This window comes from Apodemus sylvaticus, chromosome 14, assembly GCF_947179515.1.
Source record: "Apodemus sylvaticus chromosome 14, mApoSyl1.1, whole genome shotgun sequence".
Classification (NCBI taxonomy): Eukaryota; Metazoa; Chordata; class Mammalia; order Rodentia; family Muridae; genus Apodemus; species Apodemus sylvaticus.
The window spans coordinates 34,815,727-34,842,046 of NC_067485.1; the positions used below are offsets into that span (position 1 = coordinate 34,815,727).

The window sequence follows — 26,320 nt, forward strand, 5'->3', positions numbered from 1 at the left end:
ATAAATCTATTAAAAAATGGGGTACAGAGCTAAACAAAGAATTTTCACCTGAAGAACTTCAGATGTTCTTCAGAGACTGAGAAGCATCTTAAAAGATCTTTCTCTTAAGTGTGATTTTGATGTCCTGTTGTAAGCATAGCATCATCATTGGTCATGTAAAAAAATAAATAAATAAATGTAGTATTTGCCCTGTAGCAGCTACTGTCTTGCGCATTCAATCTGCATGGACCTCTGTATGACACTGCACTCATGATGGCTAAGAGATCCAGATAATTGCCACCATTCAGATATATTGCTCGAAAGCTAGCAGTCAAGTTCAATAGTAAAATCACTTAGTATGTCCAGATTCCTGGGTTGGATCCTGAACACTGCAAAACAAACAACGAGACCAGATTTGCTCTTAAAGGAGGATGGTGTGCCTGCTAAATGCCAAGCCTAGTTTTCATCTCATGAAATGTCCAAGTAAACCACCAGCAGTCTTAGGCCTAGAACTGGCCAGCATTCCCTCAGGCCACAGCAGTATTGCAGGAATCACTCCCATTCATCCACCCATTGCTCTGTGGTTTTATCTAATAAGAACTGCCATTGTTATCCAATGCTTTTTTTTTTTTATCAAGACACAGTAAAAGAAGATTTTTCTCTTCTGTGTGCTTGCTGATCACATTGGAAGGGGAACTGGTGAGAAAATCTTGGAGCACTGCTAGTGCTGCCTGGTCACTAATGGGCTGTGGCACGGCTCATGCCGTGGTTTTAAATGGGCACCACTCTAACAGGCCACCTGATAGGACATTCTTTTAAAGAAATGAAATGGCATAGAAGTCCTGGCTGGCTCCCAGGTCAAGGGTCTGATGGAGCCCTGTGCAGAGTAGGTACCTCCAGCATTTGCCAGACTTGTGGCTGCCGATGGTTGCTGCTATTTTTGAGAACAGGCTTCAGAGATAGAGGAGGAGGGAAGGGGTCTCATCTCAGAGCAGCATTGGTAGGAGAGGCCTCAGGTATTAAACTCAACTATGCCACTCTCCAAATGAAGCCAATGAGACCCAGAGAGTCTGAATTGTCCACAGTTGGCCAGATATGTGGCTGCTCAGGAAATTACCTTCAGAAAGGGAAGAATAGAGTCATCATCCAGGAGACATGCTATAAAGTTCTGTTCTGCTGCATTCAGGGTACTCTGTCAAGTAGATTTAGAAAAGTCTGTGTCCCTTGGAACCAAGCACCCATACTAAGAAACAAGACATATTAAACTTTGATAAAGGGCTTTGGGGAACATGAAATCTGGGAGACATCTTTGAAGCACAATAAAACTGTTTTGAGGCCATTTTGAAACAACCTAGGGAACTGGATTTGGGTCTGAGAATGAGCTGGAATGTAATAAGAGGACTGAAGGGCCTGTAAGAAAGACACAGTAATTAGGGCAGGGGCATTTGGACCTGTGAACTTACATCTCCTGTGACATGCCTTCTATTGCAAGGTACATTAGGTTTTGCAGGGACCAAGCTTCACATGTGTGTAACTAGAAATCTAAAGCTTGTGATTAAATGTCCTCTGAGAAGGCTAGACCCATACTTTTAATGCTCTTAGCATGCATAAAATATATTAAATTTAGAGGTATTATATATCCTGACCTCCTGGATTCAGACCACAGGCATCAGTGGGCTTATCCCATGTTTTAAGTTTCTGAGGTGACATGAAATGTGCTTTGATGAGTTGTAGCAAAGCTACCTAGAAGCCCCAACAAAAGTCAGCTCACATCTTCTTGTTCCCCAAGAAGAAATGTTTCTTGTTTACTTCTGAAAGTACACAGCAAGACTACTCAGAAGTGCTAGAAAGGGTTAATGTGGCACACACCCATGAACCCAGACTATGACAGCTGTTTGCTGTGCGACCTGAACCCTCACATATGGAGAGTGTTTTAAGGAGACTATCATAGCCACCTTCTTTAAAGTAAATTTTTAAAATATATACATTCATAGTTTTAATTTTTCTTACCAATAATCTCATGCTGTTCTTTCGGGTTCTGTGCAGTATCACAGTCACAGCTACTGTATCATGAAATAAAGAGCAGTACAAATTGTGATAGGAGTTAGAGACTTTCTGCTTTTTAGATTCATTGTCAAGAAGTCCTCTACAACATCCAGCAGAAAAGCCAGTAAGCACAGTGCAGGCCCAGGACCACACTGAGACTGATAAAACACAGTCATTTTACAAAAAGGATTTGATTTAAAATTGTTCATAGTTATATTTTATTATTTGGGAGTTGCAATTATCTAACTGACCTGTGAGTTGAAATATTATGAAACTTAACATATCTGACAGTTCTCTGGGCAAAGCTACTTTGTGTTTTATTGGGGTGGAAGAAACTAGACTTTTCCTTGTTTACAGAAAAACATAATTGTTAATTTCTACCATGTGTTCAAGGCTATGCCTTACAGTGAAAGCAAAGCACAGAACTATGGTTGGCAGAGATCAGCTGTATTGGTCTTTCACACACAGTTGTATGCTAGTTGTGGAATTAAGTCATGCCTCATGGGACGGCACTAGAAGCAATGTAAAAACACTCCAGTCCAAATAAGTGGACAACTAAGGTCACGGAACACTAGAAAAGGTTCCTTCCTAATGAGGTCAGTGTTGAATGTCACACAGAACATCACAATACTTAAGTCGTTACTTCCAAGAACAACAATGGGAGATCTTGAAAAGGAAGTGCCACAAACTATTGCCCAAATCATGGAACCACAGGCCACATAACCACAAGAAAAGAATATATGTAGGACCCCGTTTAGGAAGCAAAGGCCTATCTCTGGGTGTGTAATAATACAACAGAGGACTCCTGTCATTGGAACCCCTGCAGGTTAGGCCACCTGCACTATGAAGGTAACAAGGGAAGCCGAGCCTGGGAACCCAGGACACATAGGCTATAGCATACGCCAGGAGACGGTAGCTTCAGGCTGCTCCTGGAGAGACAGAGCCAAGAGGGTCTAAGAGTACATCCTTTCCATCCTGGCCTAAGAAATTTTCCAGACCTTATCAACACTTGGCCAAAATAACCCCGTCTGTCAGGACACCTGTCCCAGGCAGCACTCTCTCTGGGCACTGTGCTGGCCTCAGTCTCTTCAGTCACCTCTCCTCAGCATCTCGTTGCACTATGGTTGACATGTGTCTGCTCCCTGCTCTGCACATCTGGAAATATTGTTCTTGATGCATTTCAGCCTTCAGCCTGCTTAGGACAGTATTTTCTGAAGTTTATTTTTATATTACTGTTTCTAAAGTTTGGATGAAATGCTGCTTGAATTCCTGTCTTCACATACATCTAGGCATGCATGTCTTTCCAGAACCTGAGAATTGCTGATTCCCTCATGTCCTGCCCTTGCTCTGCATCTTCCATTTCCCATGTTGCCCACACTCTGGAAAGGGAAAGGTTTGGCCCAGGGGTTACATCTGAGCATGTCCTTGTTGGGCAGGCCTGTTCAGGAAGCTCCCTGTTGAGTGTTACTTGAAGAATACAGATCTTCCTCTACCACCTGCCCAGCTTCTTGACCAGCTTTTGTCACCTTTACTTAGAGTAGTTCAGGACATTCTTCCTTAGCCTCCTGTCCAGCCATACCAGAAAGGGAGCAGAAGACCCAGCCTCTCCAGCCCACAGGAGCCAACAAGATGACTGCTGCAGAGAAGCTGAGGCCGAAGGCCTCTCAGACCCTGTTGGAACCAATCTCTCCACACTGCCCCACTACAATTGGCTAGGTGTGTTGAGCTCCTCTAGCCTGGATTGCAGTGGGCATTAATACTGCTCCAGTGAGTATCTAAGCATTGGAGGCCATAGCAGATGCTAGCTCCTGATTAACCCATCTCCTCAGGAATGCAGGAGGTGGTGTGAAAGGAACTGAATATAAACCAGGGAAAGAAGTTTGGGATCAAGTTGTCAGAAACATTAAAGTCAGGGTTAAGAGTCTAGATTGTATTTGCCAGGAAGTTGAGGCTCCTGGGTAGGGAATCAGAAAGACTAAGAGATATAGACAAGGTCTCAGACAGTCGGGACCTCAAGCAGGGGTGTGGGTATGAAAGAGAACATAGTATTGCTGTGAGAGCACCTGAAGGCTTGGACCCCCTGACAACAAGGAGATGTCTGAGTGCAAAAGATGCTGAGAAAGGATGATAACAAGACACAAGAGGTGCTAAAGTCGGGTGCTGGGTGTGGGCATAAGTGGGAGCAAAGCATTAGGGAAAAGAGCTGGTGTGTTTGGTTAGAAGAAACACTGTCATCAGTTTTAATACTGTCATCCCTGTATCTAGTCAGCAAATCTCAGTTAAGTACCTGCTGTGTATGAGGCCCTGCCTAAGAATAGAGGGCCACAAAACATGACAGCTGTGGCTTCACAGAGTTTACAGTCTGGGCTGGCCAATTACAAAGCAGCAAGTAAGTGACAAAATGATTCCAGCTCAGAGAATGAAAGCCACTGCAGACACTGGGACATTGTAGTGCCATGTCTTTGAATGCAACTTAGAAGCAAGAAAGGAATGCAGACCTGTCACTGGGAGAAATAGGCTGCAGGTAGAGATAGTAATGTTCCCAGGAGATGGAACAGCTGAAGCCATTGATATAAAGGAGTCCCCGGGAGACTTTCCAACAGCCAGGAGCAAAACTTTGGGCTTGGAGAATAAGTGAAAAGGGGGAGCTGTGAGAAAGCTGGGGGCACCAGTCAGAGCAGTTCAAGACATACTGGGAAGTCAGGAAGCTTAGGGATCACAGCCCACCTGGGATCCTGGGCACCAAGCCTGAACAAGGAGAGGGTGCCCCTTTGCAGAGTGCCTGGAGCTTGCTCGGTGACTTCTAGAACGCTGCTTACAGGATGTGGAGACAGACACCACCTAAAAACTCAACTGCACATTCTATCCTCCTGAGCTCCCTGTCACTTTCAGGAAACAGAACCAAGGCAGAAGTAGGTAGTGGAATATTAATGTCACTGCTTGTCCCCACTCAAGCTTTACCTTCCTCATCTACAGCAATGAGGTAACAGTGTCACAGACAGTTGGAAAAATTAACTGAAGCAGAGACACAGAGCATAGGATATAGGCATGGAAATGACAGTGGTGGAACTATGGCGAGGGGCCTGGGAGAGGTCCACAGAAAGACAGCCTTGGTTGCCTTCAGCCTTCAGTCTGTAAATGTCAGCAAATGCTGTAGCTCCCAGGTCTGCTCCCCCTCAGGGGACATGGGACCTCAGAACTCCTAACTGGGACATTGGGATAAAGTAGTGGACAGAAGGATCCAGCTCCTGTCACCACACAGGATATTATCAGGATTGATGCCAGCATGAACTTACCTCTTAGGAGGGGGAGAGTGTAAACAGGAACCTACCTGGAAAACAGGGTAGAAAGGCGAGATGGTCAGAAAGGCAAGTGCAACAGACAGATAGTGGCAGTGTCCCCAAGCCCACCTAGCTTGGCTGCCCTATGTTGTATATGAGTCCTGTTTGCAAAAGGTGAATGCAGCAAGGCTGGGCCCATGCAGGAGCAGGTCTGGATGCAGGCAGAGGCACCAAGGGAGCAGCTGCCCACAGGCGTGGAGGTGGCACAGTGGTGGCTACCAGAACCAAGTGGCCACAGCCCACAGCCAGTCTGCCTATTCTCAGGTGTGATGGGGACCTTCCTGGCAGCTCCTTGGGAAATGATAACTGACTAGAGACTACATCCAGACACAGGAGCTGCACTGAGGAGCAGGAAACCTGATCCTACCCCAGGGATGAGCCTCAGAGGCTACTGGGTGGGAGCCTGGAGAGAGCTGGTCCTCTGAGCTCTATCTTCCAAGAGTGCTTTCTACCAGTGTTTCTAGTCTTACCTCCAGGTAATATTTTAAAAGAATTTTGAAAACCCAATTTTCTTCAATTGGGCTTTCATAATTCCAGTCTTCAATTTCTTCAATTCCAGTCTCCTGGAAGGGGGGACTACTGAACAAGAGGCTTTGACGTGAGGGAGGAACTAAGCTGTGGCAAGGTCTCCATTTACATCAGGACACATGGATTTCATTTTAATTTTTATTTTATGTGTTTTATATCCTTGTATAATGTGCATACCTTGTGTCCAAGTAGGCCAGAAGAGGATGTAAGATCCTCTGGAACTGGAATTTAATGGCCAAGAGCCACTATATGGGTGCTGGGAATTGAACCTCATATACTATGAAAGAACAGCCAGTGCTCTCAATGCTGAGCACTGGATTTCATTTTAAAGAGGGGCTTGTTTTCCCTATGACACATATGTATACCCCAAATTAGGCTCAAAGCTGAGTAAGGTGCTATCCTGCCCTCATAAAGTAGCTAGCCTAAGAATGCCCCTCCTAATGCCCTCAGAAACCCTGATTCACTCAGACTGGCTAAGGACTCCACCCCCACTGCCAGCAGCTGCCAGGATTTCTTGGTATAAAATATATCATACACATATCATGTCATATCATGGGATATTATTTGTGGATCATGATTACCATGAGACCTCAGAGATTAGCCAGACTTCACCTGAAATGAAGTCTGTCCTGTCCACCAATGTCTGAGGTGTGATTCCTAAACAGAGAGGAAACGTACAAAAGATAGGGGCTGTGTAGGGAACAGGAAAGGCCAGGGACAGCCCCAAACAGGGGGTAAATGAAGAAATATCCTGGTATGTTCCCACTGTGAGAGGGAAAGCAGTGTGCTCTGGTCCTACTACCCCTTGCATGAAAGTGGGCCCATGAGGTAAGACAGAGCCTCCAAGAAAATGCACAGAGTTGGCAGTCTGACCAGTGAGTAACTGCTTCCCCTTTAAACTGAGTTCTGCAAAAGCAGATGGGAGAGCTGGGTCAGATGGTGGTTCTGTCTTTAATTTTTGAGAACATGCTGGTTTCCATAACGGCTGTGCTAGTTTGTACTTCCACTAGTGGTAAACAAGGGTTACTTTTTCCCCTCCACCTGCTTACCAGCATTTATTGTTTCTTAGTGGTTGTCATTCTGGCTGGCTGGATGAAATGAAAATTCAGAATACTCTAATTTGCATTCTCATGATAGCTAAGGATCGTGAATACCTTTTAAAATATTTATTGACCATTTCCTTTTCTTCTTTGGATAGCTGTTCCATTTCATTAGCCCTTTTGTTGGTTATCAGTTTTGTGGGTTTTGGTACCTAGTTTTTGCACATCTTTACCTATTGTAGATATTAACTCCCTACCTCAAGTATAACTTGCAAAGATTTTCTGTAGTCTAACTGCTGACTCTGATGGTCGTTTTTTGTCCACTGTCCATAGCCTGTTAAGTACCATGACATTCCACTTGTTGAGTTTTGAAGCTATATCCTATGCTATTAAGGTTCCATTTGGAATGTTCTTGCCTGTATTATATTTTCTGTTTCCCTCTATTTTAACAGTATTTCTGGATCTTATTATTTTGTTTTGTTCTTTGAGAAAGAGTCTGACTTTTGGCTGGCATGGAACTCACTGTATGGACCAGACTAGCCTTGAATTCACTGCCTCCACCTCAGAGTGTTGGGGTTAAAGGTGTATGCTACCACATCTGACTAGTATTTCAGATTTGAAATTAAGATCTTTTCTTTGAGTTGATTATTGTGCAAGGTGAGAGACAGGAGTTTAATTTCATTCTTCTACAGGTGTATACCTAGTTTTACAAGCAACTTTTATTGACTATACTGCTTTCTTTCCAGTATAGATTCTGTATAGGCTATGAAACTAGAAAGGAGACCATGAGAGGAGAAAAGATGTTGAGGAAGGGTTTTATGAAACATGAAAGCAAAAAAGTACTAGAGTGGAGGATGTAAGGGAATACAGGGAAAGGGGGGGGCAGTGGAGAAGAGGGGAGTTAACAAAAACAAATTGTTTTAAAATATCATAACAAAAGGAGCTAGGTGTAGTGATGCCTACCTTTAATCTCAGCACTTGGGAAGTAGAGGTTTGTAGATCTCTGTGAGTTTGAGACAAGCCTTGTCCTCATAGCAAGTTTCAGACCAGTGACAGCTACATTGTGAGATTTTCTGTCTTAGTTAGGATTTTACTGCTGTAAACAGACACTTATAAAGACAATATTTAATTGGGGCTGGCTTACAGGTTCAGTCCAGTATCTTCAAGGTGGGAGCATGTCAGTGTCCAGGCAGGCATGGTACAGGAGGAGCTGAGAGTTCTATATCTTGATATGGAGGCTGCTAGGAAAATACTGACTTCCAGGCACCTAGGCCAAGGGTATTAAAGCCCACACCCACAGTGACACACTTACTCCAACAAGGCTATAAGTCCTATTAGTGCCACTCCCTGAGCCAAGTATATACAAACCATCACACCTTCTCTCAGAAAAAAAGAAAAAAATACCATAATGAAATCTAATAATTTGAATGCTGATTTAAATAAATTGTAAATAATACATATTAGAGCGTGATGCTCAGAGTGGCTCACCTACCTGGAAGGCTAAGTGACTGCGCTCACACTCACCTTCTGTACCTACTTAAAAGCGCCATCTTTACCCTTTGGAAGTTGAGTCATCTGGTAAGGATCAAAGTGGATCTTCAGGTTCTGCCACTGCCAGGGTCCAGCAGGTCCTTTCTGTGCCAGACACCACTCTGACCTTCTAAGAGGTATTTCCTTCCTATAACAAAAGATAAATCTTTTTCTTCAAAGAACTGCTCCATCAGTGACCTGGGTGTGATCTCCGTGGCACTTTATGCATGCCATCAATTTAGCTGAGCATAGTCCCTTCGTTTTCCTTTGCTAAAGACATGGAATGGGTTGTCCCTGAGGAACATCGCCTCCTGACTTGTGCCCCTAAGGAATTATGGGATGCACAGAAACGAGCTGGTTGGTTGAGGACTATGACTCTTCAGTTCTTCCAGATTTGGACCTCCTGACACAAAGAATACTGTCTTGGGGCCCAGGGCCTCCTAAAATAATTCCAGCTACAAGCATTCCTCCAATTGGCCCCCAAGACAACTACAGGCAGAATATCACCAGTGTCTGGAGAAAGGAATTTATTCCAAGGTCTTTTGGGAGAAAAGTTTATTTGGGTGTGTGTGTGTGTAGGGTATGTTTGCCCATTCATATGCATATGTAGGCCAGAAGTTGATATCAGGTATCTTCCTCTATTGCTCTCCACTTTCTTGAGACAGTCTCTCACTGAACCTAGAGCTCACGACTGTCATAGCTTTTCCAATTATCTAGGGATCTGAACTCTGATCCTGAATCTTGTGTTGCAAGCACTTTTCCCACTGAGCCATTCCCTCGGCCTATGTTTTCATTCGTGTTGTTATTGTTGTTGTTGTTTTTGACACAGTCTCCCTGTATGGCTCAAGCTGGCTGAGAACTTGCTGTGTAGACTAGGCTGGCATCGAGCTCACCATCTTCCTGCCTCTGCATCCTAAGTGTTGGGGTGGCAGGCTTGTAGTACCACAGCAGCTCCAGAGCTTTCTTGGCAAAGCCATAAATCATATCTTACCCACATGACTGCTCCCTCATCAGAGTCTCAGCACTGAAATTCAAGGCTTCTGATTATCAGTCCTCACCCCTGGACCAGACCCAAGGCCCCTCCCTAGGTGCGTGTCTGCAGTTCTTCCACTGCAGTTCTGCAGTCCTGCGAGGCAAGACTCTGCTCCTCATTGCTTTGGCAGCATTCCTGACCACCATTATTTAGTTTTCCTTCCAGTACTTAGTCCTGCCTAGTTTCTTTTTCCTATGAAGTGACACTGCTGCTCTAAGGGGCATGAGCCACCTGCTGGCTACGTGGCTTAGTGCCATGGGGCACTAGAAGACTGCCCCAGACCCTGAGACAGCCCACCCTTCAGCTCTTAACAAGTATGCTGACTACATAGTTGCCCACAGGCTTAGCCCTGTCTGACATGGCTTCCTATGTGGTATATGTACCAGGAAAGGAGGTGGTTGTAGGCATGGGAGATGGCTGAGGCTATAATAGACATGGTCATGGGGATGTCACTGGTTATGTGACCTCACACTGGTAGGTACTCCACAAGTCATATTTGTGCCATGAATCAGATAGTTGAACAAATGAGCTAAATCTACAGTCGAGTGTGAATCTAGAATTTCAACTAAAATTCTAACCCCAAATTCAGCAGGCTTTAATGGTGTTAAGATATGAGTAGGAAGAGAAAGGTTCCAGCTTATGGGGAATCCTCTGTATGTGAAGAGAAAGAGGGGGCTACAGCTTGCTAGAACTGCAGGGCTTACATAGAGAGACATTTGAAGCCAGCATCACAGAACCAGCATGGAAAGCCAGAGTGTCTTTCCAAGGGAGTTAGTTTGATTCTCTTGGCTCTAGTAAAGCCATAAAGATGTATGCATACAATAGCTGCTATTTGAGGATCTGCTCACATCAGCCACTTGTGTTATCTTGCGTCTTTATCATCAGCAGCTATTGTATCATAGGCCCATTGAGGATCAGGTCATTCAGAAAATACTAGAAACACCTGGAATTCTGCTTAGAAAGGTCTGGAAACAGAGTTCCAGCTGAGCTACTGCTAATTTTTGTGCATCTGAAACTCACCCCCACAAGAGTGGAGAACTCCACTCTCTCCTGTGTCTCCCCAGTCCTTATAACGTTATTGTTAACTACCATAGCCATTTCCTTACTCCTCAAGTACCCTCTCCAAGTTGCAGCCTTGGTCTGCATGCCAGAGACATTCTGGTGGCCTTGTCACCTTGCTCTTCACCTTTCCCCAAGCAGGACACCTGTAGCTTATTACCATCTGCTTGTTAGTCTCCATTGATTTTGAGCTCTTTGGGCTCGCATTTATGGCCATCAACTGCCTGTCATGAAAGCCACCAGGACTGAAGAGTAAATAGATTGGGAGGTCATTTCTAGTAACTGTTGCTACCACTATGAGGTAGTGATAATTTGAGGCAACCTTTTCTTGCTGAATTTGAACTCTAGGCAGCCAGGCTCAAAAATCAAGTTGCTTTGTCAGATGCCTTCATCTATCTTTGCATTCTCCAGACTTGCTGTACTGCCATAGCTACAAAAGCAAAAAATTATTTTTGCTTTTGAGATCCCAAACTTTCATCAAGCTCTTTTTCTGCAGGGCACTGATTTCAGCCCTGTATGTCATAAATGCCTTGCTTTCTTGCCCTTAGATCCCACATCCATATGGGACCTGTTCTTATTGATGTAAGTGGGATACTAGCAGCCATGCTTTTTCTGGACCTTTGTAGACTAAAAACATTCGTTTGATTTTTTTTCATCTTTTTGTTTTTAGTGCTGAGAATTTACACTTGTACTTCCTAAGCAAGCTCTCCACCCCCTGAGTTATATCCTCAGACCTTACTTTTCTGAGACAGGGGCTTACTGTATGACCCAAACTTACCTATAATCCTCTATATAACCCATTTTAACATCAAACTCTTGTGGTCTTTCTGCCTCTACCTTCTAAGTGCTGGGATTATAGGTATGTATCCCCACAGCAGCCCTGTCTGGATCTTTAGTAAGCTCTTCTCCTGGATACACAATTTGTCCTCACAGCCTCTTTGTGGGGGGCGAATACATGACTTTGTATAATGTCCTTAACTGTCCAGCTAAGAGAGAAGACCGCTCAAAGATGTGATACAGGCTAGCAGACACAACCCTTGCAGTTATTCAAGCCTGGATTTGAGCCTAGGCCCCATTCCAACTGGCAAAGAACAAGTTATCTAATTGCTGGGCCTATGTATCCTTGCCTAGCATATAGGACTATTAGCAGAGATAAATAACATAGAGTGTGCAATGGGTTAGATAGATAGGACCAAGAAGAAGCCCAACAAATCAGTGCTGACTGACTCTGGATGGTCCCTGATTTCTGTACTAAGCAGGTGAGAGCCCATCTTGAGCCACCACCCTCTGTTTACAGACAGTGTTCTAAGGTACCCAGCTCCCCTGATCACCCTGCTTGACTCAGACTCAGTGCTGGAAACTGACCAGTCCATCCCAGATGGAAGAAAACAAGGCCTGGTGCCTGGCTGCCATAGTCACTAAGGGATCATGACAGACAACAGAGGATAGGGATCAGCACCAGCCCCATGTATCGGAGCAGCCTGGGAGCAGGCTGTGTGTGGAGAGCAGGCTACGAGTATGAGATGAGGGTCATTGCTATTCCTTATGTGGCCCTGGGTAGGTGTGGATGGTAGGTATGGATAGTCTGAGCAGGCCCACTGTAGGCTTGATGGAGTAGTTAAGAAAACTTGACTTGCAAAGGTGTAGTAGTGGGCACTGAGGCCCCCTGTTACCATGACTGACGTGGCTGGTATTTCAGGCTGGGGTCTCAGCACCCCAATCACAAGGACCTCATCCCTTCCAAGGGCCCACACTGATACCAGTTTTTTAGGGATGTTTACGGTGGCCAGAGAGATGTCCCTCCGAGTCCTTAAATCTGGGCATGGTCTTTATGTCACAGCAGTTACTTACTTAGCACTGAAAGCAACACATTTACCACCTTCAATTCTAAACCAACCTTTTTAGCCTTGGATAAATCATTACATCAGCTTTCTTTCCCAAAATTAAAGATCCCAAGATTTCCATAGCTAACCTTGCTCTGTGTAGGTAGGCCAACTTTTTCCACCAACAGGCCTCTGAAAAAGGGATATGGCCAGAATTCAAGAACCATGCTAGGCTCTCAGCTACCCTGGTCTTTTTTTCCTGGGTTTACTTGCAGAGCACAACATGTGCATCTGAGACAATGGGCTCTTACTTAGCAGTTCTGCCAGCTGACTAAGCAAGAGAATCACTATGGAGGTAGCTCTTCCTTGGATGTAGCGCTTGTATTTTGAGGAACTTGTTTGTCCCTTTATGTCCTCTAACATTTGGCAGGGAGAGATCTCTGCTTTATCACCTCTTACCTGTCTTTGTCACTGGGATCACGATGCAGTGGCACACTGGTCTGGAAATACTCTGTGGGTAGAGTGTCTTGAGATGCAAAGGTCTAGATGAAGAGTTGCTTCCTAAAGACAGGCTTAGAGCTTAGTGCTTCTACACTAGAGCTTTTGGCTATCATCCCTAGCACGGTGGAAAATAATAATCATAATTAATTAAATCATTCAGAAAAGACAGAAGCAGAGGACAGATCATGGTACAATACAGGATGTGTGGCAGCCATGCTCCTTAGAGGTGGCAATGGATTATGTAACAAGGCATGGTTTTTTTTTTTATACTCTCATAGTCAATAATTTTTCACATCTGGACCAAGCTGTCATTCCCAAAGCATATTCACATACACTGAAGTGCTGTTTTCATCAGGCTGGCAGACTATGATCCCAACTTATTTGGTCTGTGGACAGGAAGCCGCACTCCATCACAGGCCGTCTCTTAGATCAGACCCTCGGCCTTGTCAGCAAGGCCAGCACTGAGGGCAAACAAAGCACCTGCCAAGGGCGACTGTGCAGGGTGTCACACTTGGAGTCCCTACCAAAGCTTTCATCAAAGCCAGCCTGATTATTTTCCACTGCATTTTCCTGAAAGGATGTTATGATTTTCTAGATGTTTGGTGGCTGGCGATAAATCAGGCTTTTATGATGTCATGTGAAAGGCCACCTCTCGGACTTCCTCTGGCCGCAAGTGGAGAATAAAAGTAGGACGTGTTGGTAGAGCACAGTAGACACAGCTTAGCTTAACCCTTTCCTCACTCGGCCACCAACTCAGGTCACATGACCAGCCAGGATTCATGAAGGCAGAGTTGCTCTCCGGGTAATAAGTAGACTCAAGGGCATTGGCATCATATCAAGTGCCTCCCATGGAGTGTGACAGAAAGGATTATCAGCAGTTTAACAAAAGTAGCCTTTAGAGAGCCTTGTTTTATAATGTTGATAATAAGAAGTTGCCTTGAAGCAGAGAAACTCATAAAACTAGTGAGGCTATAATGGAATTTCTCATAGCATTATAAATTCTTAAATGCCTTTGAGAGAATGAGAGGTTTCTCTTTAAGCCAGGACCCAGGATCCTTGTTCTCCACATCCATACCCTATCAATCCACAAATCTTTCTGAGTTCTACTTCCCCAGTTATCATTCCATGGCCACAAGTCTGCTGCCACTGTTCTCTAGAAACCCCCAGATTTTTCCCAATGTGTCCTGGACATCTTAACTGTCTCCTCTCCTGTTCTTGACCCCTCTGATCTGGGAGAGCATGCATAGATGTCTCTGAAAACTTCTGGTGCTTAAACTCTCCAGGACCCAGAACAAAGCCTAGAATCATTACTTTCAGTGCTAGTGGCAAGGACGGCTTCTCCGACCTTTCAGATACGCACATACTCTCACAAACACATACAGAGCTTGGTGAGAACCCATTAAAGGAAAGTGGGTTTCACTGATGGGTCCCACCCTGAGAGCTTGTCAGGAAGATGGCTCCCCAGCCAGCTAGGCTGGGGAGTTCAGGGCTCCAGCTTCCCAACAGCCAGAAAGGAGGTGAAGGGTGGAGGCTTTCAGTAGCCTTCAGAGGCTCTTGATGTCCTCATTTGGCGAGAAGAGGGCCAGGGCAGCCTTGCTAACGTACTCTCTGGTGAGTACTTGAGCACACAGGGAAGTGCCTAGCCTCCCAGAGTCTTATGTATATCATGCTGAATCTTCACTGCAGTAGCCCAGTCCTGACCACTACAGAGTACTCAGATCATATACCCAAAACATCAAAGAGTAGCTGACTGCAGGAGGCAGTGGGTCAGGCATAAAAGTTTAGTACAGAGAGGAAAATAAATGCTTCCATAAATCAGTATGAACTAGAAGTCAGTGTAGTACTTTGGAAAATCATGTTGCTCCCCGTCCTCATTCTCCCCGATCCAGGCTTCCTCCTAAATCATTTAAGTCAGCCAACTTTTAAACTACGGCCTAAGGGACAGTGAGGTACAGTTCAGAGAATAAAGTCTTGATTTAACATGGCTTCTGAAGAAAAAGGCCTGGGAACCATGAGAAGTCTTTTTAACCTTGTCTGGCCTCACCATGGGGTGCCTTTCCCTTGTTCATGAGTCTACAAGCAATGGCCTGATCTGTTTACTCTTCAGAGTTGAAGCATTGCTCCCTCTATCAGTGGTATCCCCAAAGATTTGATCTGTAATCAAATACTACTCTTTAGAATGTCCCTTAGCCATCAGGATTGTCCCACTCTTATCAAGTCCCAACCTCTACAGCCTTGTCACCATGCTCCCCCATTAGCTGATATCTTCCTTCTTCATATGTCTGTGCAATCTTGCCGTCATCTCTCCAACCCAGCACAGGTACCATGGTAGCCAATGCCTTGCCTTCCTTAATACCTGATAGAATCAGTGTCTGACAACAGCTCACAAGGTTGCAAAATGTGTGCAATACTTGGAGAAAAGCAGAACGTAAAATCCTGGGTAGAACTGTTCAGCAAACCTGAGCCTAAAAATGATACAGGACTGAGTGTCTCTAGGAAAGAATGCTTGCTTCCCTGGCGTGAATGAGGGTTTGCTCTCTAGTGCTTCACAGGAAGAAATCTGGCACCACCAGCTATTTCTGTATAGCCTTGAACAATCTAGTAGCATAGACAGTGTTCATCTGTTTTATAGATTTAGTACATAATACTCAGAAATGCTCAGAAACAGCTAAGCTAACTGAGCCCTAGATATGAATACAGTTCCTTCCAGTGATATCTCTGGATTCTTAGTAATGTCTAAGAATGTTGAGATTAAATTTATAGTCATATATAGATGTTAACTGCAATTGGATTGGTTCTGACAAGTGCATGGGTCCTGTAACATACTCCTGTTCACTGAGGGAACTTTCATTTAATTTTCCCCAAGGTCTTCTTTGGAGGGCTTGGTTCTTTGAACATTATGACTGCTAGTCTAAGAATCAGAAATGCTGCTATCTAGTCCAAGCCCCTGCCACTAGATGGCTTCATGACATCTGGCTGAAATGTCTTTACAGATAAACATAGTGATTCTGTTCTTCTCATGGAAAAATGAAAGAACAGGTAACCATGTACAGATTCCCACAGCCAGCTAAATTTTTCTTAGCTATGATAGTGAGGAAAGAACCAAAGAGGAAACCAAACTATGAAGAGCATAAGGATCCATATTAATTTTCATCTTTCCTCTGTGCCCCTTAGGAAACTCACAACGGCCAGGTAGTTGTTTTAGTATTTCCTCAAGTAGTTCCTGGAAGAAGAACACACAATGCAGGGTCTGGTGTTGCAGTGTTATATGACATGTGATGTGTTCTCATCTATGCAGCCGGACCTGTCACAGGAGTCTCTAGGGAAGAGGATGTGGCTCTATTAAGCCAATTCTATTTGGCTTGGGAAAGGAGATGGGAGGAGGCAAATGTAGATGGCTACATTATTAAAGAGAGATTTCTTGAATTAGAAGACTTTAATATGCTATATACATTGGGAAACACCCAAAAACTACAACATTTATACTGTAAGGAGATCTGTATTAGTTACAATGTTCTTTTGTGCCTGTGTTCAAAATAAGAGTGGATTGCTTGCCCACAATAATGATAGATTGCCTAACAAACAAGAAGGAAGCAAGCTTAAGGAAAATTGCCTTTGTCTTGTGCAATCCGGGATGCCCCATGGCCTAAGTCACCTTCCTGGATAAGAGGGCACAGGCTGAAGATAAGCAGGATAACAGTTTGGCTTTTAGCTCTAAGACACTTTGTAGAGAACTTTCATCTCTAGGAAAGAGGCCTCTGAAGCAGATACAGAATCTCCTGAGTTGCATCTTGAGTGTGGCTGTCTTCAAGCTTAATTAGCTGAACTCTGCAAAGTGCTTTCAGGGCAGAAAGTGCTAAGTGGCAAAAGAAATGCAGCCTGCATCTTATGTCCAGAACGCCACTTGCCAATTATGTCACAACAGTCCCTAATCGGTCCACTTAAAGGTGCTTTATCTCCTTTCCTCAGGGTTTATGCCACCTCCTACTAGCATGGGCAAATCTTTACACCCCAGATCCAGTTATTAACAGTAGCCAGTAATTTTCAAAGAAGATGGTGCTGACTTTGAAGCCTGGAATGCTGAGGTCACTAACAATCTTATCTCCCTGTCATTAAGTGGCCCTTACATTGTAAGTGTGAGTCACCACCACCACTCCACATCAGCTGGTTAGGATGGTTAGTGAAGGAATTAGGACCAGCAGGCTCCAGTTATAGTAAGTCATTCAATTCACTTTCCTGGTGTTGACACTTCTGTGAGCACTAGGCTTCAAAACTCCACGCTAACAGAAAAAGAGTTAATTCCATAATTACAACTACAGACACAGGATAGGTACAGAGGTGTCATAAATCTGTATGTTGCAAAGGTGACCTCCGCAAAGTCGCATTGGCACCTGGTAGACACCCAGCAGGGAGCATGCAGCTCTCCAGGCTCCCAGACACCGCGTGCTCCTTAGACTGCTGTCCTTCGCTTGCTCACTCGGAGTGGGTCTGACGGAATGGCCTCAGCCTGGGTCCCAGAGGTTATACAAGAGTGTTCCTAGGCTGGTTGCCATTTCAGGGCCCCAGTCAAAGCCCTGTAGTAGGTGGGTGATGGACAGACAGGCAATAGTGGTGCTACTCAGGTGCTCCCAAGCTGCTAAGGGAGAAGCTACAATTTGGTTGGTATGAATGTTGCATGTGGTATGTGTGGTTCAGTCCACAGAGGAGAATGGACCTCTCTGCCCATGTCTCATGTATGTTGGCCTGAGAGAACTTTCTTAAGACTCATTAACAGCCGGGCAGTGGTGGCGTACGCCTTTAATCCCCATACTTGGGAGGCAGAGGCAAGAGGATTTCTGAGTTCAAGGACAGCCTGGTCTACAGAGTGAGTTCCAGGACAGCCAGGGCTATACAGAGAAACCATGTTGGGGGTGGGAGGGGGAAGACTCATTAACACTCTAAAGGGAAATTAATGATCTGAGAACCCATACCTCCTCCCAATCCTGCCATCCCTCAGTACCCGCAGAAAATTAGTTCCCAGATCCCCCTCTGACACTGAACTCCTCAGAGGCCCTGTATAAGATGATTTGCAGGCGTATGCATATCTTCCTGCACTCAGTAAATCTTCCTAGGAGACTCAGTGTCTAACACAGTGCAGCTGCTGTGAGAAGGCACGGTGGTTCCAATGCAGCAGTGACAAGCATGATCTGTGCACCTGCAGTACAGGTGTCTATTTTTTGTTATCTTTGATGAATGGCTACTTGAAACTCTGTATGCAAAGTCCACCGATTTGGAGGATCCCTGGAAATATGTTGTCTGTATAACTTGTAGAGCCTTTGCTGCCTAACTGTATTTCTCTACTTATGCTAGCTGTACATTTTTAAAATTATGATGGAAAAGCTGTGCGTATGTGATGATATGGTGGGTAGACAGTCTAGACTTTCCAGAGCCAGTGGGCTTAGAGTGGACTTTGTACAGAGGCTAGGAACAGCTTTCATAGGCCCCTTCTCTGCTTCATGTCTTATGCTGTGCCACACTCTGCACTGGTGCTTAGGGAAGCTTCCCAAGCATGGCATAAGTTTAGCTCTGAAGCATTCTGTCAGCCCTGCTGCATGGACAGTGCCCTGAGCCCGCTTCCTGAACAGATGAGACAACCTGCAGCTTTCTCCTAGTCCCTTGTCAATCCTTGTCATTAAAGGAGCAGCCTGGGGTCGACTTCAGTCTTTGCCATTCTAAAGCCACAGGGTAGGAGAGGGACATGCCCAGCCTCTTCCTCATTGCACTGCTCTGAGGTTAGCTCTGTCCTGGGGTAGGATTAAGCCACCGTTAAATTCCAGCATGTGAGGGCAAAAAACTACACAAGTCCTCAAACAGCGTTGCAGGCTCCAGCGGAGAGCCGAGCTCTTTAGACTTCTTTCTGTCTTCTCCGGGCTGCCCTCCCTGTCCGTCTAGAATCTTGACTGGGATAAGTAGTGCAACTTCAAAGGCTTCCCTGAAGTTCTGTTGTGTTGTGTTGTTTTGTTTTGTTTTGTTTTAAGCAGTTCTGCATTTCCCAAGAGAAACTTTACCCTAGGAGGGAAGCCTGCCTCCTCGCTCATTAGCATAAAGTCAGATCAAGGCCCTAACTCATTGGCATTCTTCTATTCCCTGGGAACCTGAGCTGGTCTTCAATTTCACTTTTCTAAGGAAAGCAGGAGGGAAAGCCAGTATTTTTGTGCCACTCACAGCTCCGTGTCTTACATTCCTGAAGATGTTTGCCCAAGCTTTCCGTCGGGCTAGGATTTCCTCCGTCGCATCCCCGCCTGTGCACCTTCGTGCTTCTGGCACTTGAAAGTCAATGTCTTCCAGTGTGTACATTAGAAATTTAACAACATCCTGTCAAAAACTCTTACACTCCCAAAGTCTCTCTGCCCCACCAGATGTTCCTGCAAACCATACCACAAACCTGCTGAGGAAACCCAACCCAACTTGTAATTCAATCTAAATGTTATAACTTTCGCAAATCAAACTTAGAGAAAAGGAGAAAAAGAAATGAGGGCGTGAATATGGAGTTCCCCTACATGATCCAGGTTAGTCCTAGCTCCCTTCCCTACTGGGATTTTTAAGGAAAGTAGATGAGAGTTTGCTGAAGGAACTTAATTTGTATAAGAACAACCAAAATCACATTAGGGAGGGGAAGAAAAGTAACCTGTGTGGCTGAAAGGTGTCTTGTTATCTTGACAGCAATGCATGGGAACACAGAGATCTTCGAAAAAGGGACCTCTAATTAAAGGAGACAGTAATGGCAGGGCGAGCCCTCCTTTGCTGTGGGCTCAGGAACTGGCCTAATGACTTCCCGGGACTTGGTCCGGTACTTTATCCTCTGTAACAAGGCTTTAGGCCAGGAAAGCCTGAGATTTCTTTGCAACAAAATATGCCCTTCTCTCAGGCTAATGTCTGCAGCCCCATTGCCGTGAAAGCCACCATGCCTGGGTGCTCCAGGTGCAGCACAACTCCTTAGGGGCAAACAAGCTGCGTCTGCCGGAGAGGGGAGAGGGCTGGTCTGTAGACTGTCCTGTTCCTCATGCTGTTTGGCTCTTGTAAAATGCTTAGTTAAGCCTAATTGAATTTGATAATTATAAATTACACATTGAAACTGTATAGTTCACCTGAGGCAAAGACACCAGAAGCCAGATTTAGGAAATGTCATATTCACATTTAAATGCTTTAAATTTTCCTCCAAGTTTTATTGCCTGTTTTTTTTTGTTTGTTTTTTGTTGTTCTCAGAAAAGCTCCAGACCACCCCGTTCTTGAAGTTCTTTCTAGAAACTCTACATAAATTATCACTCTAATTCCATTTTTGCCTCTGTTGTCATATGGTGACTATACGCCTATGAAGAACCAAGTATTTCAACCGTAGAGCAGTATAGATAAACTCATTCTTCTTATTTGTCGTTAGGAGGTACTTGGCCCTATTGGAGTCATTTGTGCAAGTTCAAAAGTTTTAAAAGACGTAAATATGAAAGAAGTGCATATGGCCTTTGTCACACACACACACACACACACACACACACACACACACACACACCGTGTGTGAGCACAGCACTGCCTGGCTTCCCTGTAGGAGTCCAGCTCCCAACCTGACTTCTCTGCAAGCCAGAGGAAATGATCTTTAAGGGAGCATTTCCTGTCTGCCCTCCTGTCCAGCACTATATGCCTTCACACACTGGCCTTGTCATGCCACCCCTGAAGTCTGCCTGAGCAGACTTGCAAATGAAACGAGCTGTTGGTAGATTGTTTCTTTTCTCTTCCTTCCTTCCTTTCTTCCTTCCTTCCTTTCTTTTCTTTCTTTCTGTCTCTCCCTTTCTCTCTCTCTCCCTCTCTCCCTTTCTTGGTTTTGTTTGTTTGTTCTTTAGAGGGGGTTTCTCTGTGTAGCCTGGGCTGACCAATAACAAAGCAGGCCGAGTTGATGGAGACAAAGGAGAGAGCTCAGTAACTCGGCAGGCAGGCATGAGAGAGTTGGTGGGACAGAGATAGCTGACCGACTGCCCGGGCTGTGCTTGTTTGACTCAGTGGCAACTGGCAACAAGAGCGGCTGTTTTGTTCTGATAGGGCCTCGTGCTCTTCCTTCCCAAGGCTTCTTGATCTAACTAAATTTCAGTGAGACAGAGCTTCGGCAGAAGGCTAAGGAAGCTAGAGGCTACAGTCTAAGAGCTGAGCTCAAAACTAAATTGTGAAGTTTAGCTGGGCCTGTCTCTGGTTTCAATGAAATACTTTTACAGTGTATGTTAGTAGTGTCTGTTGCTAAGCTTCTGAAAACCATTTTTCTTTTTCCTTAATTGTAGTTGCCTGGTTGTTTTTATATTATGAGCTACTTGTAGAAAAATACAGGAAACGTAATTACAATACAATGTTCCCTTTCCCAAGCCCACTGAGATCATTTGAAACCAAACAGGGTTTTAAGGCTTTTTTAACTTTATGTTCACAGCCATGGATTGCATCCATGCAGAGCTGGTTGATTTACAGCCCATACTATGTGATTCAACAGTAACCATGTTCTCCTGAAGCTGCTGTAGGAGGCAGGGAGGGGCAGGAGGACACTGCCTCACGACACCAAGCTACACAGTTTCCTTTCTCTGGGGAAAAAGAAGGAATATCATTGTGTGACTTTTACACTAAAAAAGAAGTATTGTAAAAGGATATACAAGTTTGTTTAGGGAGAGTAAAGAGAAATAAATTACTTGGTTTGGTTTGGGTTTTTTTTTTTTTTCCACTTACATTGGCAAATCCAGGTAGCACTGTGCTATAATTACTAATTCTTGTATCCTACCTTTCCTGGGGAGTCTGGAAATGGGCTTTTAGGCCAGCAGAAATAACTTGCTTCACTCTGGTGAACACTCTGGGGAGGAAGTGGGTACTTGAGCATATTGTGAAATGCAACACCTTTGGGAATTTGATTTATTCAAGCCTAAAAAGCAATGATGGATGATTGAGAACGAGAGTCCCTGAATGTCCTCTGCTAAGTAAGATTCAGGCAGGGCAATGGAATCCAGACCACCTCTGCTTGGAAGGCCCAGGTCAGCACTCCGTGTGGCAAGCACAGATAGCTTGTGGCTAACCCCCAGCCTGTCCGTCTGAAATCCAGAATAAAATGCCTTTGCCTGCCAAGTTCGGGAACTCGCGAACAGGAGAAGCCTTTTACTGCAGCATGGTTATCGGCAGCTGTCACTCAGAGCTGATGGTTCATTTGTTGTCCAATAGTGTACTGCTAAAATAGAGTGTCTTAATGGAGTACTTATCACTATAAAGATCACCTTTCCCCCTCCTGCCTTCCCAGTCCCTGGTTATTTTGAGTCTGGGCATATGCACCATTGGATACACTCATATGAATAGAGTGGAATTCTAACTGGAATTTCCTGCTTTTTCCTTTCCTCCCTCCTTTCTTTCCTCTCTTCCATTTCAACTCATCTAGAAATTCTCATTAGTCTTGAGACCTGCAATAAAGAACTGTGAGTGAGGGCTAAGATATAGGATTTTTCATCTCTTCTGTTTCTTGTTTGTTGCCAGTCTTCCTTCCAAGGAAACCTCTCAAATGAATAATTGTGAACTTCTCTTGCTAGACTTCTCCAGGAAGCCTGAGTACACATGTGTTTCCCTCGGGAAAATCAGAGCTGAGCAAGCCGATTAGGCTTGACTCCGTGCTGTAAGTTAAGGCCACTCCTGGGCTGTGTCAGTGCTCCTCGGCAGCGGCAGCGAGGGAGGTGAAGGACCTAGAGAAAAGGTCTAGACCAACCGGCAGGGGTACATGGCCTCCAATGCAGAGTTTCAGATGGAGATTTGCACCTTTGTCCCATGAGTAGAGAAAGAAAATCCCCGTATCCTAAGGAAAAATAAGAGCAGAACAGACCCTTTACTGTGGCTGCAAAAAGGTTTCGGTTTAGGAGCTTGAAGGTGTGCTGCTGGTTCACGGAGAGATCTCTCTACCTTAGCAGAGCCAGAGCTCAGCGGCTGCTACTGTGAGCTCTGCACTCTCTGCCCTCGGCTGACCACTCCATGGTGTGCCGATTGCCTGCAACTGCCTGTCTGCCCGCCTGGGTTGTCCCAAAAACCGGAGACTGGAGGTGGGGATCCGCTGCTCTGAATCCAGGCGCCAGGGACAGGGCAAGGGCTATGGCCCTGATGGCAGTGGGACCGGAGGAAGGGTAGGTTCTAGGGCAGAGGACCTGGAATTACTGTTCTACAGTGGAGCTCCGGGTCTTGGACATGCCGGCATGATTTATCCCTGGCCTTGCCGAGAAGTGCATTAATTCGAAACAGCTCTTACAGTAGTTCTCCTGACAACTTAATATCTATTAAAAAAAAATCGGAGTCAATAGGACTAGATGGGGCTACGCAGTGTGGGCAGTTGGAGATAGCCTACTTGCAAGGTCCTAGCTGACCTGATGAAACAGATTGGGAAAGGGGTACGCGGCAAGCCCATGCCTGTACAACTCATCTGCCATCTCTCCACAGGACTTTCTGCAGGGCGACTGCTCCAAGGCACAGCAGAAACTAAACTGGAAGCCCCGTGTTGCATTTGATGTAAGTGTTGTCTCCAGTGCATGTTCTCAGAGCTGCTGGCTGCAAGCTCTTGCTGGCAGGCAATTGTCAAACAGGAGGCCTTTCAGGGCCCTGTGAGGAGGTGTGGGAGAGGGTGACAGAAACTCCACCCTTATAGTCCACCCTGGATCTTGGGTTGCAGGAGCTGGTGAGGGAGATGGTGCAGGCCGACGTGGAGCTCATGAGGACCAACCCCAACGCTTGAGCCCTCTGCAGAGACCCAAGAGACATGGCGACAGTGCAGAGCCAGGGAACCAGAGTCCAGTCACTCCTGCCAACCATGGACCCTCGACCTCCTGTGTCGCCCCTGCATCCAGAGCTGGGCCACAGACGTTTGTAGACCCCAGGATAGGACACTCCAGAGCTAAGGCCGCATTGCTTTTGTCAAAGCCTCCTCCGAATGGTTTTGGGAAATCAAGAAGTTTTAATCACATATTCATTTTACTTGAAATTATGTCACTAGACAACTTATATTTTGGAGTCTTGAGATTGTTTTTTCTCTTTTCTTATTAAATAATCTTTCTATAAACCAACACTAACAGAGTTACCTGTGAATGTTTTCTCCGGGTTATAATGTAGGCAGTTTATAGCCCCAAACAACATCCAAACCCAGAGCTGGGGATGACATCGTCCTGGGTTCCTTTGGGAGGGCCCTGTTGAGAAGACTGTAGCCTGACTGCCCAGGAAGAGCACCCAGCTAAGTCCCTGCCTTAGGATAGACCTATCCCCTGATGAACTGAAGCATTCCTATCCCTTCTAGTCTCTGCTGATTTTAATTAGAACCACCTGACTCTCACCCTCTCAAAAAAAAAAGTTTCATGAAACATGGGTTAAAAGAAGAAACTTTGATGGTAAGTAAATATTGTTGAAACAGTCTGTGAAAGCCCTGGGCTACCCAAAAGCCCCCTACGCCTCTTCTGTGGGCTAGAGTCTTTCACACAATATTTACTTCCAACATCTAACCATCAGTACTAGATCACATTTTAAACTGATTTTTGACTCATCCGTTCAATATGCTTACATCCAGTACCAAATGTATGCCAGATATCATGCTGACCCTTCAAACACATCAGTACTACCAGAAGTTATGGTGGAGAGACCTAGAACCAAGGCTCCTGCTTCACTGGGTTTATCAGTTTTTTCCTTTTTTCTTTTCTTTTCTTTCTTTCTTTCTTTTTTTTTTTTTTTTTTTTTTTTTTTTTTTTTTTTTTTTTGGTTGGTTGGTTGGTTTTGGTTTTTTGAGACAAGTTTCTCTGTGTAGCTCTGGCTGTCCTGGAACTCTGTAGACCAGGCTGGCCTCGAACTCAGAAATCCACCTGCCTCTGCCTCCCAAGTGCTGGGATTAAAGGCGTGCACCACCACCACCCGGCTATCACTTATGTGCTAGAATTATAACCATGGGACTGTGTTCCTGAGCTGTGTACTGTGTAGCTACAGGTGATACATTCGTGTACAGAACACCTCCCAAGGGCAAACAAGGATCTGTGTGCAGGTATACAGTCTTGTATGAAATAGTGTTTTGGCCTAGAACAAATTAGGTCAGGACTCTTCTCCCCCTCATTCCCCTTCCAAGCAAAATAAAATAAAACTTCAGCGAATGGCATTCCAATCTTTGCACACGCAAGAGACTGGGAGTGACCTATTTCCAATGTCTTCACAGGCAGGCTCATGATCTGGGGGAGGACTAGGGCTGGTGCAGAGGGGCTCTTTCTGGGGCTCTCTATCCTGTGAGAACATGCTGGTTGGGACAGCCTCAGCTCTCATGGAACAGAACTAGGGTAGCCAGGCTGGCCCACCGGGCTCTCAGAAGCCACCCCAAGAGGAGCCTGCTGTTTCTGTTCCCAAATGGGATTCTGCTAATTGGAAGCAGATGGTCTCTGGGAGGTGGGGCTGGGAGGACTAGGCAGGCTGGGGGCATAGACAGAGGCTCTTATCTATCACTCTTGGCATACACTGTCACCCATGACCTCAAACACATCATATACAAATTCACTACCCAACATGCCCTCTCATGTGCTATCACACACACATTCCTACAAACATGACTCAAAAGTCCACTGTCCCTTGCCACATACTCTCAAATCGTATAGCTAATAACATGCTCCTTGGCCTCCACCCTGATGAACAAGCCCTCCTTCTCCTCTGACCACCTAAGTCCTTCACTCAAAACCCAGGAAAAGCCATTCAAAGACCTACAGGCCTGCGAAGACTGTTTAACTCAATGTTTTGTGACTTTCTAGCTCAAATCCATAATGAGTTCCTTAGGGAGGACCAGGAGAAATCCTGGGCAGGGGTTCTGTGTGGGTTTCTGATGGAGGAACTTTTTCTAATCACAACCTTGTCACTATTCATGCTCTCTGATCACAGTTTGGGCTCCTCTGGATTATTGTTTTTAAGATTTATTTATTTGTTATATGTAAGTACACTGTAGCTGTCTTCAGACACCCCAGAAGAGGGCATCAGATCTCATTACGGATGGTTGTGAGCCACCATGTGGTTGCTGGGATTTGAACTCAGAACCTTTGGAAGAACAGTTAGTGCTCTTAACCGCTGAGCCATCTCTCTAGCCTCTGTCCTTTGAATTCTTGATGGCATGTATTTAAAAGGGAAAAAAAACCCAGCAGATACACTCCAGAATGTAACTTAACTGTGATGAAATTTATATGGCTAAAGAACCAATTGAAGGGTTTCTTCATAAATTTTTTTTTTTTTTTTTTTTTTTTTTTTTTTTTTTTTTGGTTTTCTGAGACAGGGTTTCTCTGTGTAGCCCTGGCTGTCCTGGAACTCAGTCTGCAGACCAGGCTGGCCTTGACTCAGAAATCCACCTGTCTCTGCCTCCCAAGTGCTGGGATTAAAGGCATCTACCACCACTGCCTGACTCAT

At 45.1% G+C, this 26,320-nt stretch overlaps 1 protein-coding gene across 1 annotated transcript in view; it reads left to right on the forward strand.

Annotated features, from left to right (window-relative positions):
- Gmds (GDP-mannose 4,6-dehydratase) overlaps positions 1–23,972 on the forward strand; it is a 579,810-nt gene extending 555,838 nt beyond the window's left edge. Inside the window, exons 10-11 of the mRNA XM_052157103.1 lie at positions 23,351–23,419; positions 23,580–23,972. Coding sequence (XP_052013063.1) covers positions 23,351–23,419; positions 23,580–23,642 — 132 coding nt within the window. The 3' untranslated portion in view covers positions 23,643–23,972. The remainder of the gene's footprint in view (positions 1–23,350; positions 23,420–23,579) is intronic.
- Positions 23,973–26,320: the final 2,348 nt, after the last annotated feature.